The following is a 13,912-nucleotide window of genomic DNA, read 5'->3' on the forward strand; positions in this document are numbered from 1 at the left end:
GCTACTTTAGTCTTTTTGCACACGACAGCTTTCTTAGTGCTCAATATGGTTATCGATGCACACAACAGCTAGGGGGCCAAGTTTCCCAAACAGTTGTCAATAGCGTCAAAAACACAGTGGGAGAGTTCCACTTGCATTTTATTTAAAATTACTTCTCTATAGGGAGATAAGAAAGATAGTCCACACTCCCACCCAGAGTCAGTTTCAGACTGCATGCCCTTTATACAACTGCAAATTAGCAGTGTCTCATTAGACTTGTCATGTACCAAAGAGGGGTTTATTTTCCCTCTATTTTTCTCAAACGTAAGCTGACTTTAGGAATCACATCGGCACATTTTCGGTCGGTTTGGTATCTCAAAAAAGTGTGCTAGTCTGTAGCCAATAGGCAGAACAGATGACAGACTGGCCTTCTGGTTAAGACTAGCACCTAGACCAGACTTAGGGTGTTATGTATAGTTTGAATAATGCAGTACATCTGTAAAAGATTAGGTAGATGTACCATACGCCCTACTTAAGAGTGCATACACTCTAAATGAGTACACAATATAAATAGGGCAGACAGGCCATCCCCAATCTTTGGTGAATTTCTCACATCTGCAAAACCCAAAGTATTTCACTCAGTTATACCAATCACCTTTTTAAAAAAAAAAATATCTTTATTTGCATTTTGACAAACATACAGGTAACAGAGAATTATGAAAGAAAAAAACCATATATATAGGGTAGGGAGCAAATGACCAATGCGAGTGCGACAGTGATTTCAGCGTCGTTGTTAGGGCAATAGTGAACCATGACCAGTATTAGCTCTATGCAGCTGGTAAAGAACGACAGAATGTTATTGTCAAGCAGTTCATCCAATGCAATTATCATGATGGCCGCGCTTTCATGCACATTCAGCTAACAGAGCACTTGTCTTGTCGCAACCTAGCATCGTTGCTATGTTATACCAATCACCTCTTTCCTGTACAGGATCATTTTATTACTGATCACATTGATGCAAGAAGGAAGGTGTACTTTTTGGATCAAACCTCTGATGCATGTTATCTTTGGGCTTCAATGAATAAGTAAATCAAAATAAAAAAGAAGAGATTGGCAAAGATTAAATAGATCTCGTCTGAAAGATCAAAGGGCACCTTTTCCCGAGACAACACCAGGTTACGGTCTCTCTGTGCAATGATGCAACACAAGTGGGCGACATTTTCACCAACCCCTTAAAATAGGGTCAACATATTTTATTGAGAAACCAAACATGGAAAACACACCAATATAACAGTTACAAGTTACCTTCTGGAAAGCTTCATTCATAAATAGCAAAGAACATTCGAAAATTAAGCAGTAGTGAATCCAGATCGCTTTCTCACACCGTGTCCAGAACTTCAACCACCTACATACATGTAGGAGTCTGTTAATAGTTTATCTGGTATCCATCATAACATTAGGCACCTCCTAAGCAAGACCTTTCCGAGGAACCACATACAACTGCATACTATTCAGACACCAGTAAAACAGACTTTCAGGCAGACTTACATTCCCCTTCACAAACACCAGAGATCAGTTTACCAGATCCTTTTTGGGTAATATGGAGCCAAAAGGTTATTGGCCTCTGAAACTTCCTGAATAGAGTTGCCCATCTCAGAAATTCAAGAGACCTGAACAATGGGCAATTTGTATTTTGGTGAGTTACAAAGACATCAACTTGTGGATACTCCTATATACTGAAGAGTTTTGTAACAATATCTGGATGACATTTCCATTTGTGTCAAGATGTGTGAAGCCTTGGAAGAGTGTCCACCTGAACCGAGCTTTCCACAGCAAAATAGCGGATGCCAATCAGGATTGCTGATTTACAGAGATTCATAAATATTTTGTGCAAGTTCAATAAGTCCACTCTATTGCACTTGCAATACTGTCTTTCAACACCAGACCCTTCTTGCTTTGAACTGGGGACAGAAAACTATAAGAGACAGCCCGATTTGCTTAACCTCCAATATAACAATGCATTGATGATGCTTGGAATGCTACATAAGGCCACCCACATCCAGACTCTGTTACACTGTTAGAAGGAATGCATCAGCATATGCCCTTTCAATCAGGTTTTGCCCTGCACCCACCACACCAAATCCTGGGAAATCTTCTGTTTCACTACAAGGAGATCTGAAATCCATTCTAGTGTTACAACCACTGAACCAATTGTCACTCTCTTCATACTAAAATGTGCCAGAAATACAAGACGAATCCAGGCACCAAGTGTCCCATCTGACTTGCTAACCAACTGAAGCCTTCATAGGCTAACCCAGAAAGAATAAAGGAATCGTCTATTTTAGGTTCTGGGCCATTTCTGGCAGTGGCACATGCTTCAACTGGAGCCTTCTGGCCAATGTGAGGTTCCTTTAAAAAAAAATGTATTTTATTGGTATTTATTTGTTCACATAGGTATTCTTTTTTAGAATGTCCCGAAAGAGCTGTTCCTCAAATCAGTTTTTATCAAGATTTTATTAATTATTTCATATTTATTAAACTTGTAATACCGCTAGAACATCGCTAAATTGGTTGGTTAGATCTAGGTTCGCCTTATAATAAACTATGTAGCATTGGGTTTTTAATTCCCATAGGATATATTGTGGAAATAATTGTACTGTTTTGTGTAATCTTTTATGGTTGTTTTTAACCGAAATAAAGAATAAATGAAATGAAATGAGTTTCCTACAAGCAAGAACAACCAGGATGTGTAAATATGCAACTTGTGTATCCAGGAATGCCACCCAATCTGTATCAGAGAGATCACAATGAGCTCTCCCAATATCATTTATGTTTTAGGAGCTCTCTGGTCTAAAATGGTCTTCACTATTTCCGGTCTACTTTATTGGATTAAGATTTTCTAATAAAACCCTACAGTCCATTCTGCTCATCACACCTCTTCTATAGCCCACTGCAGGAACGTTTGAGAAAGCTCCTCTAAAAGCTAATCTCTAAGGGGCATATTACCAAGGGCCATTATCGCCGCATTAGCGGGACTTTTCCCGCTAAAGCGGCAATAATTTTATTGCCCTATTACCAAGCTGTCGCTAACACCAATTAGCGACAGCTTGTAGGCGATAGCGGGCATTTTGGGGCCCGCTTTGCATGTCAGCGATAATTATCGCTAATGACATGCAAAGTGGGCGTGCCAAAATGTCAGCGACTGAAAACAGTCGCTATCGCCTATGATCAACACAGGCGTAGTTTTGGAAATATTCGCGCTAAGCGCGAATATCTCCAAAAGCTAACGCCTGCCCTGACGTGTTCTTAGCCATGTTATCCAATGAGAGGTGGATAACATGGCTAAGAGCATTGTCACGGTAATGCCTGAATATCGCTGTATTGACAGCGATATTCACGCATTTCGCCTGTTTTTTATCGCTCCTGCGATAAACCTTGCTAATTGCAAGGTATCTCAGCGATAAGAACAGGTGAAGGGCGGCGATAAAAATATTCCCGCTAAGCCAACTCAGCGATAATTATCGCTAGTTGTTGGTAATATGCCCCTAAGTGCTTCTGGTCCTAGGCTTTGCGTGGAGTGCAATGTGAAAGAACATTCTTGAACTGAAGACTTTAACATTTACTACTATTTTAATTAGTTTTAACTGTAGTCCTTCACCACCAAAAGATCTACATCACACTACCCTAGAATCAAATGCAGTGAGAGGGTTATCAAATCACTCTTCTGTGAGCCACAGATTCCACTGTAGCTAACAGTTTTTAGTGGAGTCAGTCATTTGTCACTGGAAGGTATATTTATCATGGCGGACTCACAAATGAATGAACCCTTAAAAATGTAGGTCTCTCACTTGGTTATAGTCATCGATCTCTACCGTGGAGATCAGAGGTTAGCAGTTAGAGTAAACACTAAAGGCTGTGCTGGCATTCTGGGCCCTTTAAGTTTCTTTAATGTATGATCCACACTAACATCCAATATGTTCTATTCATCCAGTAGCACGTTCAAATAAAATGTACACCCAGAGAAAAACAGTACAACCGAAGCTGAGAACAATTCATCATTGGCAAAGAAATAACCAGTCCACTTGCAATAGTCAACAGACTTCACATCAAACTGTATATTATGTCTGGACGACTCCATATCACCACACAGCACTTTAGCCAAATGTCCAATCACATTTGCCACCTAATCGTACATGGAATACCGGTATTATTAAAAGTTATCAGTGCATTTCTGTTTTTCAGAGCCGGAAAATGACAAATATTTTTTCAACAGTCTTGTCCATTCTCTTAGACTATCTGCTCTGTACTTGTCTTATGGGCTAAGGAATTCTTTCCTCTTTCTCTAATGTGGCTATTATTATGTTACGATTCAACAGCACTGGCAATATATTAGGTCTTCCCATGCATCACTCATCTTTGGACTATATTTCCTCAGCAGTGACCTTCAAATAGCATTGTAGATGGTTGCAACCCATATGTCACCTACTGGGTTCTAAAAAGGTTCATCAAAAGGAAAAAAGTCCAGTTCAACCCGATGACCCATGACTAAAATATCAGTATCTTTATCAGGTACTTCCATCTCCTGGGACATGGAGATTTCACCTCTCTAAATCATTCGTTTCCGATGGGTTTTTACTTTGACTGTCTGGGAAAAGTCAAAGTTAGTACCAAAGTTCAAGTGGCTGCAGTTTTGATGTCTTTGTTGTTACTGGCCTGGATGCCAAGTCACCTCCTAGAGATAGTTTGGCATAACATGTGCCCTACAACTCAACTGAACAGCCCTGAACACTATTTAAATGGAGGCAACATGGGTATCTGACAACAACCTGTGGAGTCTGTTTCGAGTGTACATTGAAGTGTGTGGTTTTCTCTGCACATGGGAACGATGGTGCTGTTCTTGTAGTGTTGGCTAGATTCATGACTACTATCTAGATGTTTGTAAAATGCGCAATGACAACTGTATATAGAGTTAGTAAGAGTTTACGTGTAGATTCCAACCTGTGACACTTTTCTGTGGTTTCTCTGTAAGGATTAATACTGTAGATACAGTTCTACAGGGAATTATTAGCTAATGGGCCTAGAAGGTCAATCTGTCAAGTTGCACAAGTGTGTGTGTTTTCATGAACTGCTCTTAAAATCATTGTTGGGGTGCAATTTTGGTGGAGTGGGAGAAGTTATGGATATTTTGTTTTCGGTTGTTTCCACTGTAAAGCGTGGATTTATGTTCAGGGAAGGCTAAAGTTTTGGGAGCGGGTGGAGAGGGTCAAGTTGTTCTAACATAACTGAAAAAACAAAGAAAATGTGAAATCCATAAATATAGCACCTGTGATAAAAACAACTTGTACAGCAACTCAGAAGATTACAGGTAAAACACAACTGTCAGAAAAAGTGAGGTGTCATTTTTGGGGTGATGCCGCCTAACTGAATACTCACATTAAAGTAAAACACTGATAAGAATTCCCACATGTCAATGTGCAATCAAAACTATTTATGATGACTTGCCAGTCAAGCTGAAAGCATGCAGTACATTTATTATGTGCAAGGACATATATTTATTCCATGTTTCAAACAGATTTTGCCATATGTGGAGTGCTAAAAAAGTTTGAGAAGGCTGTCTTACCTTGATCACTGTTGGGGTCTGCTGAATAAGGAGGGTAGGACCAGTATCCTTTGCCTCAGGCCCTTTGTAGCTGTTCTGAGGAAGAGTGGCAGGATAAGATGGGGAAGTGGGAGACAAGTTTTCTTGCAGGATTTGCATCACTTCTTTTTCTTTGGATAGGGTGCCTGTTCCAGCCCGACATTCCACTAACTCCTGGGCAAAATCCTCAATGCTTTCTAAGATACGCAATAATAGAGTTCTGTCTTCATCATCCATTTTGTGCCCATTTGTTTCTTTAGCTCTTGATGAAGTTGTCAAAGAACCTTTATCCAAGGGCATTAATGCTTTAGTTGTAGGCTCAAGTGTTGAGCCTGGTAACTGCCCTGAAGCCAGACTAGTACCTTTTGATGTTGATAGGCTGCTGCCTGCAAGTGGGGCATCCCTTAGTGTATGTTCTATTTTCTTTGAGAAGTGTTCCAAGTCCAGAAGCAACTTGTCTATCTCCTCGTGGTCTTTGCTGGAGGCAGGATTATTTGTTGTTCCTTTGCAGGGTTTGGTAGAAAGGGGTTCCTCGGCTGTACCCCTCCCTAAGGAATTGGCAGCTGCATTAGAAAGTGCGCTTGTCCTTAAGTTCTTGCCTTTATCTTCTGATGAGATGCTGGTACTGTCTGTTCGTAAAGGGTCTTGCTTCCCAGATGTCCAGTGCTCAACACTTTTTCTCTCTGTCCTCCTTTCTTTGCCCAGTACTTTCTCTCGGTCAGAGTCTTCCTCTATAAAAAGACACTCTGAAGAGTCCTTAGACGTTATGTCATTACCCCTCGATGGAGAGTGGAAGGAGGAGGCATTCTCTGAAGATTGAGCTGTTAGCAACTGAGGTAGAGTAGTGTTAGAAGACCTGCTATTTTTCTGCTGAAACTGAAGGTTATTGCTATGCTTCAGTTTTGGAGGCAGGCTAGGTGGGGCTACTTCAGTAGGTTTTGTAATAGATGGCTGGCAACCCACATCAGGTGTCAACAAAGTTTGCGTTTCAGTAGAAGGTGGATGCCGGTGTCCTAATTGTGGTGGTGACTGGACAACATCCTCATACTTTGGCGGCTGGTCACGGCCGAACATTGGAGAGAATGGCGATGACTGCAAGCCATGCAGGCTATTAACAAGCTCTGCAAGATCACTTGGTTCAGAGCATCCAGTCTGCCCATACTCAAGTTCAAAGGGGAGCTTTTTAAGGTAGGAAGATAGCCTTGCCATTACATTCATGTATATCCTCTCTGGGTTGACAAACTGGTCGTTGCTGCTCACACCACTGCCGCCTCCCCCAGATTTCTTCTTGATACATTGCTTTATGATATCAGTACATTTTTTCAGATCCTCTGAGCACTTGAGTAAGATATCCAAGCACATTTTGATATCCTCCCCAGAACCAGAAGTGTCCAGTTTGTGTTTCTCCAGGATCTGGGTGATCAGGTACTCTTCTGAGAAGTTCTGGAGATACAAGGAGGCCATGCTGTTCAGATTCTGCTCCAGTGAAGTGCTGCGAGAAAGTTGTCCTTTCTCCTCCCCGGCCACAGCATGAAGGACGTTAAATGGAGGGCAGTTTTCATCATGGCTGAAGTGGCTATAAAGGAGGTCAAAGTCTGCGGATTTCCTGCTGAAGGATTCAGGGCGTACTTTCCTCCCCTTTCTAAAAGTAACATGATGACCGGAGGAGCTCTTTATCTTCTCAAAGGAGAATTCTTTGGTTTTTCCACTGGCAAGATTGATGGCTTCCCCGGTGATGTCTTTCAGGTTGCCGATGCCCTGGACGGAAGATACTTTTTTGATTCTTGGCGCACTTGGGTGAAGGGCCTGGTGGCTGTCCTCAATGCCAGTTGCATTAAGGCTATTTTCGATGACTGTGCTGCTTTGGTTGGACTCCCCACTCCGCACACCAGGTGCCAGGCTATCCACAGCCTGCACGAGTTGGGCACAAATGCTATGATGCACCACCATGCACTGCACGCCATGCATGAAAGCTTTACAATCCCCGGTGCAGTAGTGCACAGCATGCTGGCGGCGCCGATCAATCAGAACACTATTGTAACAGTTCACGCTGCTAATCACAAGTTTGTATGCTGCGGCCATGGCCTAAAAAATAGAAAAGAAGATAAACCATTTAAAAACCTCCCCCTTGGAGGTGGCCTTGTGTTTTCTTCGTCATCCTCAGAAATAAACAGTCGTGCTGATGCCCCTTCTTGCCTAAATATAGAGGTCAGTCAAGCTCAGTAAGAAATCCCACTTAGTGAGGAGGACTTGCAGTTCAAAGAAGTCGATTTAGGTTCAGGCACCCCTTCTCTGTGCAGCTGCCAAGCAGGTCCCCTCCGAGGTTCCGTACAGGGAGGAAACACTGGCCGGACTGTACAAGCTACAATTGCAGTGGGCGGGGGGTGCGCTTCAGAGGTCAGTTTACAGCTGTCACTGCACAGCGGGGGCTTTCAGCTTGGGGTCAGGAGATCCTACGTCATGGGCTGAACGCTAGTGCTGCTGCAATGCACTGCTCCTCTCTGCCGGGCATTGAGTATATTGTATTTTAGGCACCATCACCCTTCTGTTCCCAAAATCCAGGCCAGCACCCTGTTCACCAGGGGGCTTGTAGAATCACAAAATGACATCTCAGACATGGCGCACAAAAAAAATGACAAAAAGGAATCGCATCCAGGTTACAACTTTCCTGTTCTTCACTAACGCAGAAGTCCTGGCTTCACTGTTTATCCCGTCCTTTTCGTCTTCTGTGAAAGTGCAGACCAGGGTGACAGACAGGAACTTCCATGTGGGCTTTAATCTACAACGCAGATGTGCTGAACAGATGCAAAGTTCGTCAAAGGCCAGATTGAGATGTCTGCCGAGCTCCCCACGCGAAGAATCCTACAAACGGAAAGAGAGAGAGAGGTAAGAAAGGAAAACATTACACGCTGGAACAGAGTGAGTCAGCCTGCATTACACACATCTCCCATGCCCAAGTGCTCAGCAAAAATACCTAAATAAACATGCATGCGGCCTCGTTCACGTTCTAAAATACTTTTGCATTTTGGTCCTTTTGGCTCCATTTAGAAGCCATTCACAAGGCCTGTCGAATGCTACTGCAACACCACACGCCAGAAAAGGGCTTCTATAGCATATGTTCTGTTCTCCTTTACCCACCACCTCCCTAAAGGCAGCGTAAATATAGGACGCAGCTCCTCTCTCGTGTGCCTCCCCATCCTGCTCTCAATGATGCCCTATCTATCTCGTTTACTATCTGTGACGGCCAATTTAATCCAGTCACCTCACTCAAATCCTCGAGCTTCGCTTCAACCCTCGCTTTTTGTCAGTACCTTTGACTAGACTCTCTACGTGTGCAGTATGTTCATTGGTGGGAGGAAATATGTAACAAAATGACCCCCACATAGACATAATTTATAGAAATGCACAATAATTACGCTATTAAATTGTTTCAATACAACGCTTAAAGCAATGTAAATAACAGGTGCAACTCAATTTACTGACCTCACAAAGGAGGAGGGATTCCATCTCGCGACCAACAGATTGCTGCACTCTCATTCTACAAGGGATCAATGTATCTGGTACGATTCTGTCCAACACAACAGTATGAAGAGTTGAGTGCAGGGAGTAAAATATCATTCATACATCTCCAACTGACAATATAGGATAAATAAGCTATAACCTGACTACATTCAGTTTGGAGCCACAATGTGGAAGTCAGATAGAGGAAAAAACAATAACACTTTATGCAGCGCTTCATGCCAGTTTTGAAGTTGTGAATATAAGATGTAATAGTAATCAGTGTATCGACCACAGAAGGATTAAAGGCTGGATCAAGCCAGGAATTCCCTACGGGGAAGTGGAAGGGTGACATAGGTCGCCCAGTGCATGATTCAAAATGGCAACTGATTCTAACATATCTCCATCAAGTATCCCGAAATTCGCCTTTTAAGTATATCCAGTTCAAGATTCTTAATAGAGCGCATCTCCTCCCGCATCGCTTCTTCAAGATTTATCAGGGGGCACCCTCGCGTTGCCCTTGGTGTCGATCTCAGTACACAGACCTACCTCAAATCTTATGGTTGTACGGGTCACTGACCAGCTACTGGGTGAGGGTTACGGAGCCACTCCACTGGGTCACTGGCCATTGACTGAATAGTTTGCAGGAAGAGTTGACACTGGGACTTTTTACTCGCCCTGACTCGTACATGGCCTTGACTACATTTCTGGACCTGACCCTATTACTAGCTAAACAACACATTACAATACGTTGGAAGGGCACTACTTTACCGACAGCACGGACCTGGGGCAAGCGTCACTCCCATGACTGTGTCTGAGAGTGCACAATTACGTAGTAAAGAAAGGGCGTGCTTATACAAACTTCCCATCGCTCAGCACTGGGACTCTATGGGCGAAGCATTTACGCGAAGCATCACATTTGATATCCACCTCCCGTAAACACGCTACATTCAGTCACTGGTCCTTTTCACTGTTATGGTTATTCTAGTCTACTTATCGTTACTATGTTCGTTACAGGTATTGCAGCATAATAACAGAAGGAAAGTGAATACACAATCCCTGTAAAGGATTCCTTAGCTGTTTGACCGTCAAAATTATTTTTTAAAGAAAGACATGTAGCTTTCCGTGCTTTTTCGAAGTATCACCCATGTAGGTTTGAACTGCTGAGCCAGTGTTTCTTCAGTCAAAATAGGAATAAAGGTGTGGTTTCTAATTTACCGAAATATAAAACCTAACACAATTCTCTTCTTCGATTAGCTTTCCTCTTACAAATTCTTTCAAGTAAATATCTGGAGGGATTGGAACAGAGATTGAAAGATTCTGGGTCATTAGAAATTTGAACTCTACTTCTAATTTGAAATCTGACGTAAACACTGATTTGTGCCTTGTCAGAACCAATTTGGGGGTCCCGGACACGCATAGGCTACTTGGTCTTACTCAGGATGATTGAGTTCACTTATATCAATGTTCCAGGGTTGCCCTACTGGGCACTCCGAAAAGTGAGCACCCAGTACAAGTCATTAGCACTTGATTCTTAGGCTACTGAGGCAAGCAGTCCAAGGCTGACTCAGGCACGTGGAGAGGGGCTAGAGACTCAGAACTCAACAGTTCTGTGATGATGCTCAAAACATTTTTTAAATAGTATCTTTAATGGTTTTAGAACACAGAAATAACACCTCTTATCAAAGTTACTTAGGTATGAAATAATCAACATTGTACATTTTGCATTGTATACATGGACTTGAACTTCCCCTATATCAGCTGCTTCCCCTTCCTCTCACCCCTCCATCCCTAGTGGAATCCTAAAGTAAGAGCATACCATACATGATGTTTAATAATTGAATCCCCAGTTGGCGTTTTTCCATAAACCCTAAAAAGTACTTTGTTGTCCCAAAAACACAACATTACACAAATCAGTCAGTCTAGAGGCCAGTATTTACAGGAAATACTCGCTGCAGGTGGGAATATGTAACTACTGGAGGGCACCTAGACAAGAACTACTATCCTGTGCTTCTAGTCAGTGGCTTCCTTCTAAGTCTGTCACTCGCAAAAGTCTTGTATGCTGCAATTTGGCCCTTTACTTCTATTTGGCCTTTTACTGTGTTCTGTTCAAAGAGCTCGTCCCACAATCCATGGTTTTTAGGGCTCGGGCCTACGTCACACTGCGTAGCAGCGTAGGCGGAGCCTAAGAGTCCTGTAGTTAGCGTCTCCGAAAAGCTACCTAAAAATTCCTGGCTGCTCGTGATTTTTAGTCCTTTATTTTTGCCAGCTACATTTCTTTTGGCCTTCTGGTGCGTGTCTTTTAGAAGAGAGCACGCAATAGGCCATAGGCGGTAGAGTAACTCCGCCTATGGCATATTGCGTGCGGTCACGCGCACCAGAAGGCCATATTTCTGCAATTATCGCTCTGCACCACTCTCGAGTTTCTTTACCGAAGTGGTGCTCCGACATGAAAACAAGTAAAACCCGGTGAAAGGTTCACGAGGTGACAAAATGAGAGGTCTCCTCAAGGCGTGCTCTTGATGTCTCCACTGCTGCTGTATCCTCTCACCTCGTTTTTAGTCCCACCTGTCTCGTGGTCTGTGTCTCTCTTCCATTGGCCTCTAGCCTTCTGTTCCTTTGAGGTCACTCCGGCTCCCTTCGGCTTCTACCTCACTGTTTCTCTCGGCGCATGTCTGTGCATCTCTCCACCCCTCGTTTCCCCTTCACCTCCTCTTCTCCCTCGCTGGCACCCATACTTTTCTCCGACTCTCCCTCTGTATTTGTAGCTCTCTTGTCTTCGCGCGCTCTTCCCGTGAGTTTAGTTCGCTCCGTGTGTCTCGCCATAAATGACCTCACGATCTGTGGCTCTCTCTGGGTACCGCGCGTCGTGCTCTACAACTTTCCCCTTTCTCAATCTCTCCCCGTGTTCTCTCCGCGTTTCCTTGGCCCTCTCAGAGCCCAGTATCTTTCGCGTCTTCTTCTCAGTCTTTGATCTCATTCACCCCGTCACACCCCCTCTCTCTCTACATAGCGCTCCCCTTCTCTCTCCCTGCTCCCTCGGTATTTCTCCACGGTGTCACCTTTTCTCCTCGTTCTTCCTCTCTCGGTTCCCCTTCTCTTCTCTCACTTATCCTCGCTGCGCAGTCTTTTACTGTCTCCCACACTTCTCCGTGCCCTTCCCTCACGCCTGGCTCCTCTCACTTTCCATTACTCCCCCTATCTGTAGATTATTTTCTCTCTCTCCCTCTCTGCCCCCTCTCCTCTTTCATCACTCTCTTTTTTTAAGACATGCCACTATTTCTTCTCGGTATCTAACGATCACTGCGCCCTCTCTCTACATCTCTCTGCCCCCTTTCTCTCTCACACACACCATCTCTACCCCGTGTCCTGTGTTCTTTCCCCTCCACCTCCCCTAACGCCCCTCTGTCCCTATTTCCCTGTCTTTACCTCACTGTCTCTCACTGTCTCTCCCACTTGCTTCTCTGTTGACCTCTTCTTCTATCTCACTCTCTTACTAACTCTCCCTCGTTCTTCTGTCGATGTCTTTCCTCTCTGTCCATCTTCTCTTTCGCGCACCCCCTGTCGAGCTGTTACTTAAGTGACAGTCTTCTGCCCTCCCTGTCGCTCCTGTCTCAACCCCACGCACGTGACTCACTCTTTCTACAATGGCAGTCTCTTCTCCCCCGGTCACTTGTAGTCAGCCTCTATATCCAGTCAATTCCTCCATCTGTCTCTTTCGCTTTCTCCGCTCCTATCTCTGTTGTTGTTCCTCACACTTCTTCCCCTTCCTTCTATGAGCCTCTCTCCCTCCCCTTCACTCTGAAAGCCTCTTTTTCGCACCCTCTCCCTTCTATGATTTCTTCTCTCCTGTGTCTTCCTTGCTCTCTCTCGCGCCACCGTAAGTCTCGTGTCCCTCTGCCCCTGTCGCTGTCCCTTTCGCTTTTCTCCTGTCACCCTCCTGCCCTGGGCCGTCGCCCCCTCGCTCCGACTGCCTCTTCTTATTATGAAAAGAACACAAACCGCGGAGGGGCTTAAATGGAGCCGCGTCTGGCGAGCACAGCTTGGCGGGCACCGGCCCCGGGCGCTGGTGTCCGCGCCCCGTCACAGTGCCACGAAGGCCCTCGGTTCAGCGCTTTCAATCTAGCGCTCAAAAACGGTTTTTGGTGTTGATTGGTCTATTTATAGATTAAGTAATCGTCGTAAATTTCGATCTATTCACCACCCCCTCCATTTAACCACCTGTACCCAGCGACGTCTTTCAATGGAGCTATCGTTCAAATCTTTTACCAAAAAATGTCAGTCTTGCAACGGGTCAACCTACTGAGTGTTGTATGTCAGTTAATCTATCCGGTTAGCAAAATCAAAAAGATGTTGTTTGCGTTCATCCACACAAAGTTTCACCAAACTCATCCACCCACCAACCCCAACAATCAATCCATCCGTCCACCCACCCATCCACCAGCCCCAACAATCAATCCATCCATCCATCCACCAGCTCCAACAATCAATCCATCCATCCACCCATCCACCAGCCCCAAAAATCAATCCATCCATCCACCCACCCATCCACCAGCCCCAACAATCAATCCATCCATCCATCCACCAGCTCCAACAATCAATACATCCATCCATCCATCCACCCATCCACCAGCCCTAACAATCAATCCATCCATCCACCAGCCCCAACAATCAATCAACACATCCATCCATCCATCCATCCATCCACCAGCTCCAACAATCAATCCATCCATCCACCCACCCATCCACCAGCCCCAACAATCAATCCATCCATCCATCCACCCATCCAAAAGCCCC

General features: G+C 44.3%; 1 protein-coding gene across 2 annotated transcripts in view; it reads right to left on the reverse strand.

The window, feature by feature from the left end:
• The window catches only part of PPP2R3A (protein phosphatase 2 regulatory subunit B''alpha), a 1,303,908-nt gene that overhangs the window by 591,041 nt on the left and 698,955 nt on the right, over nt 1–13,912 (reverse strand). For both annotated transcript variants that reach the window (XM_078665893.1, XM_078665894.1), the window contains one exon: nt 5,600–8,479. In XM_078665893.1, coding sequence (XP_078522019.1) covers nt 5,600–7,699 — 2,100 coding nt within the window. In that variant the 5' untranslated portion in view covers nt 7,700–8,479. The remainder of the gene's footprint in view (nt 1–5,599; nt 8,480–13,912) is intronic.

This window comes from Lissotriton helveticus, chromosome 11 (assembly GCF_964261635.1).
Source record: "Lissotriton helveticus chromosome 11, aLisHel1.1, whole genome shotgun sequence".
NCBI classification, from domain to species: Eukaryota; Metazoa; Chordata; class Amphibia; order Caudata; family Salamandridae; genus Lissotriton; species Lissotriton helveticus.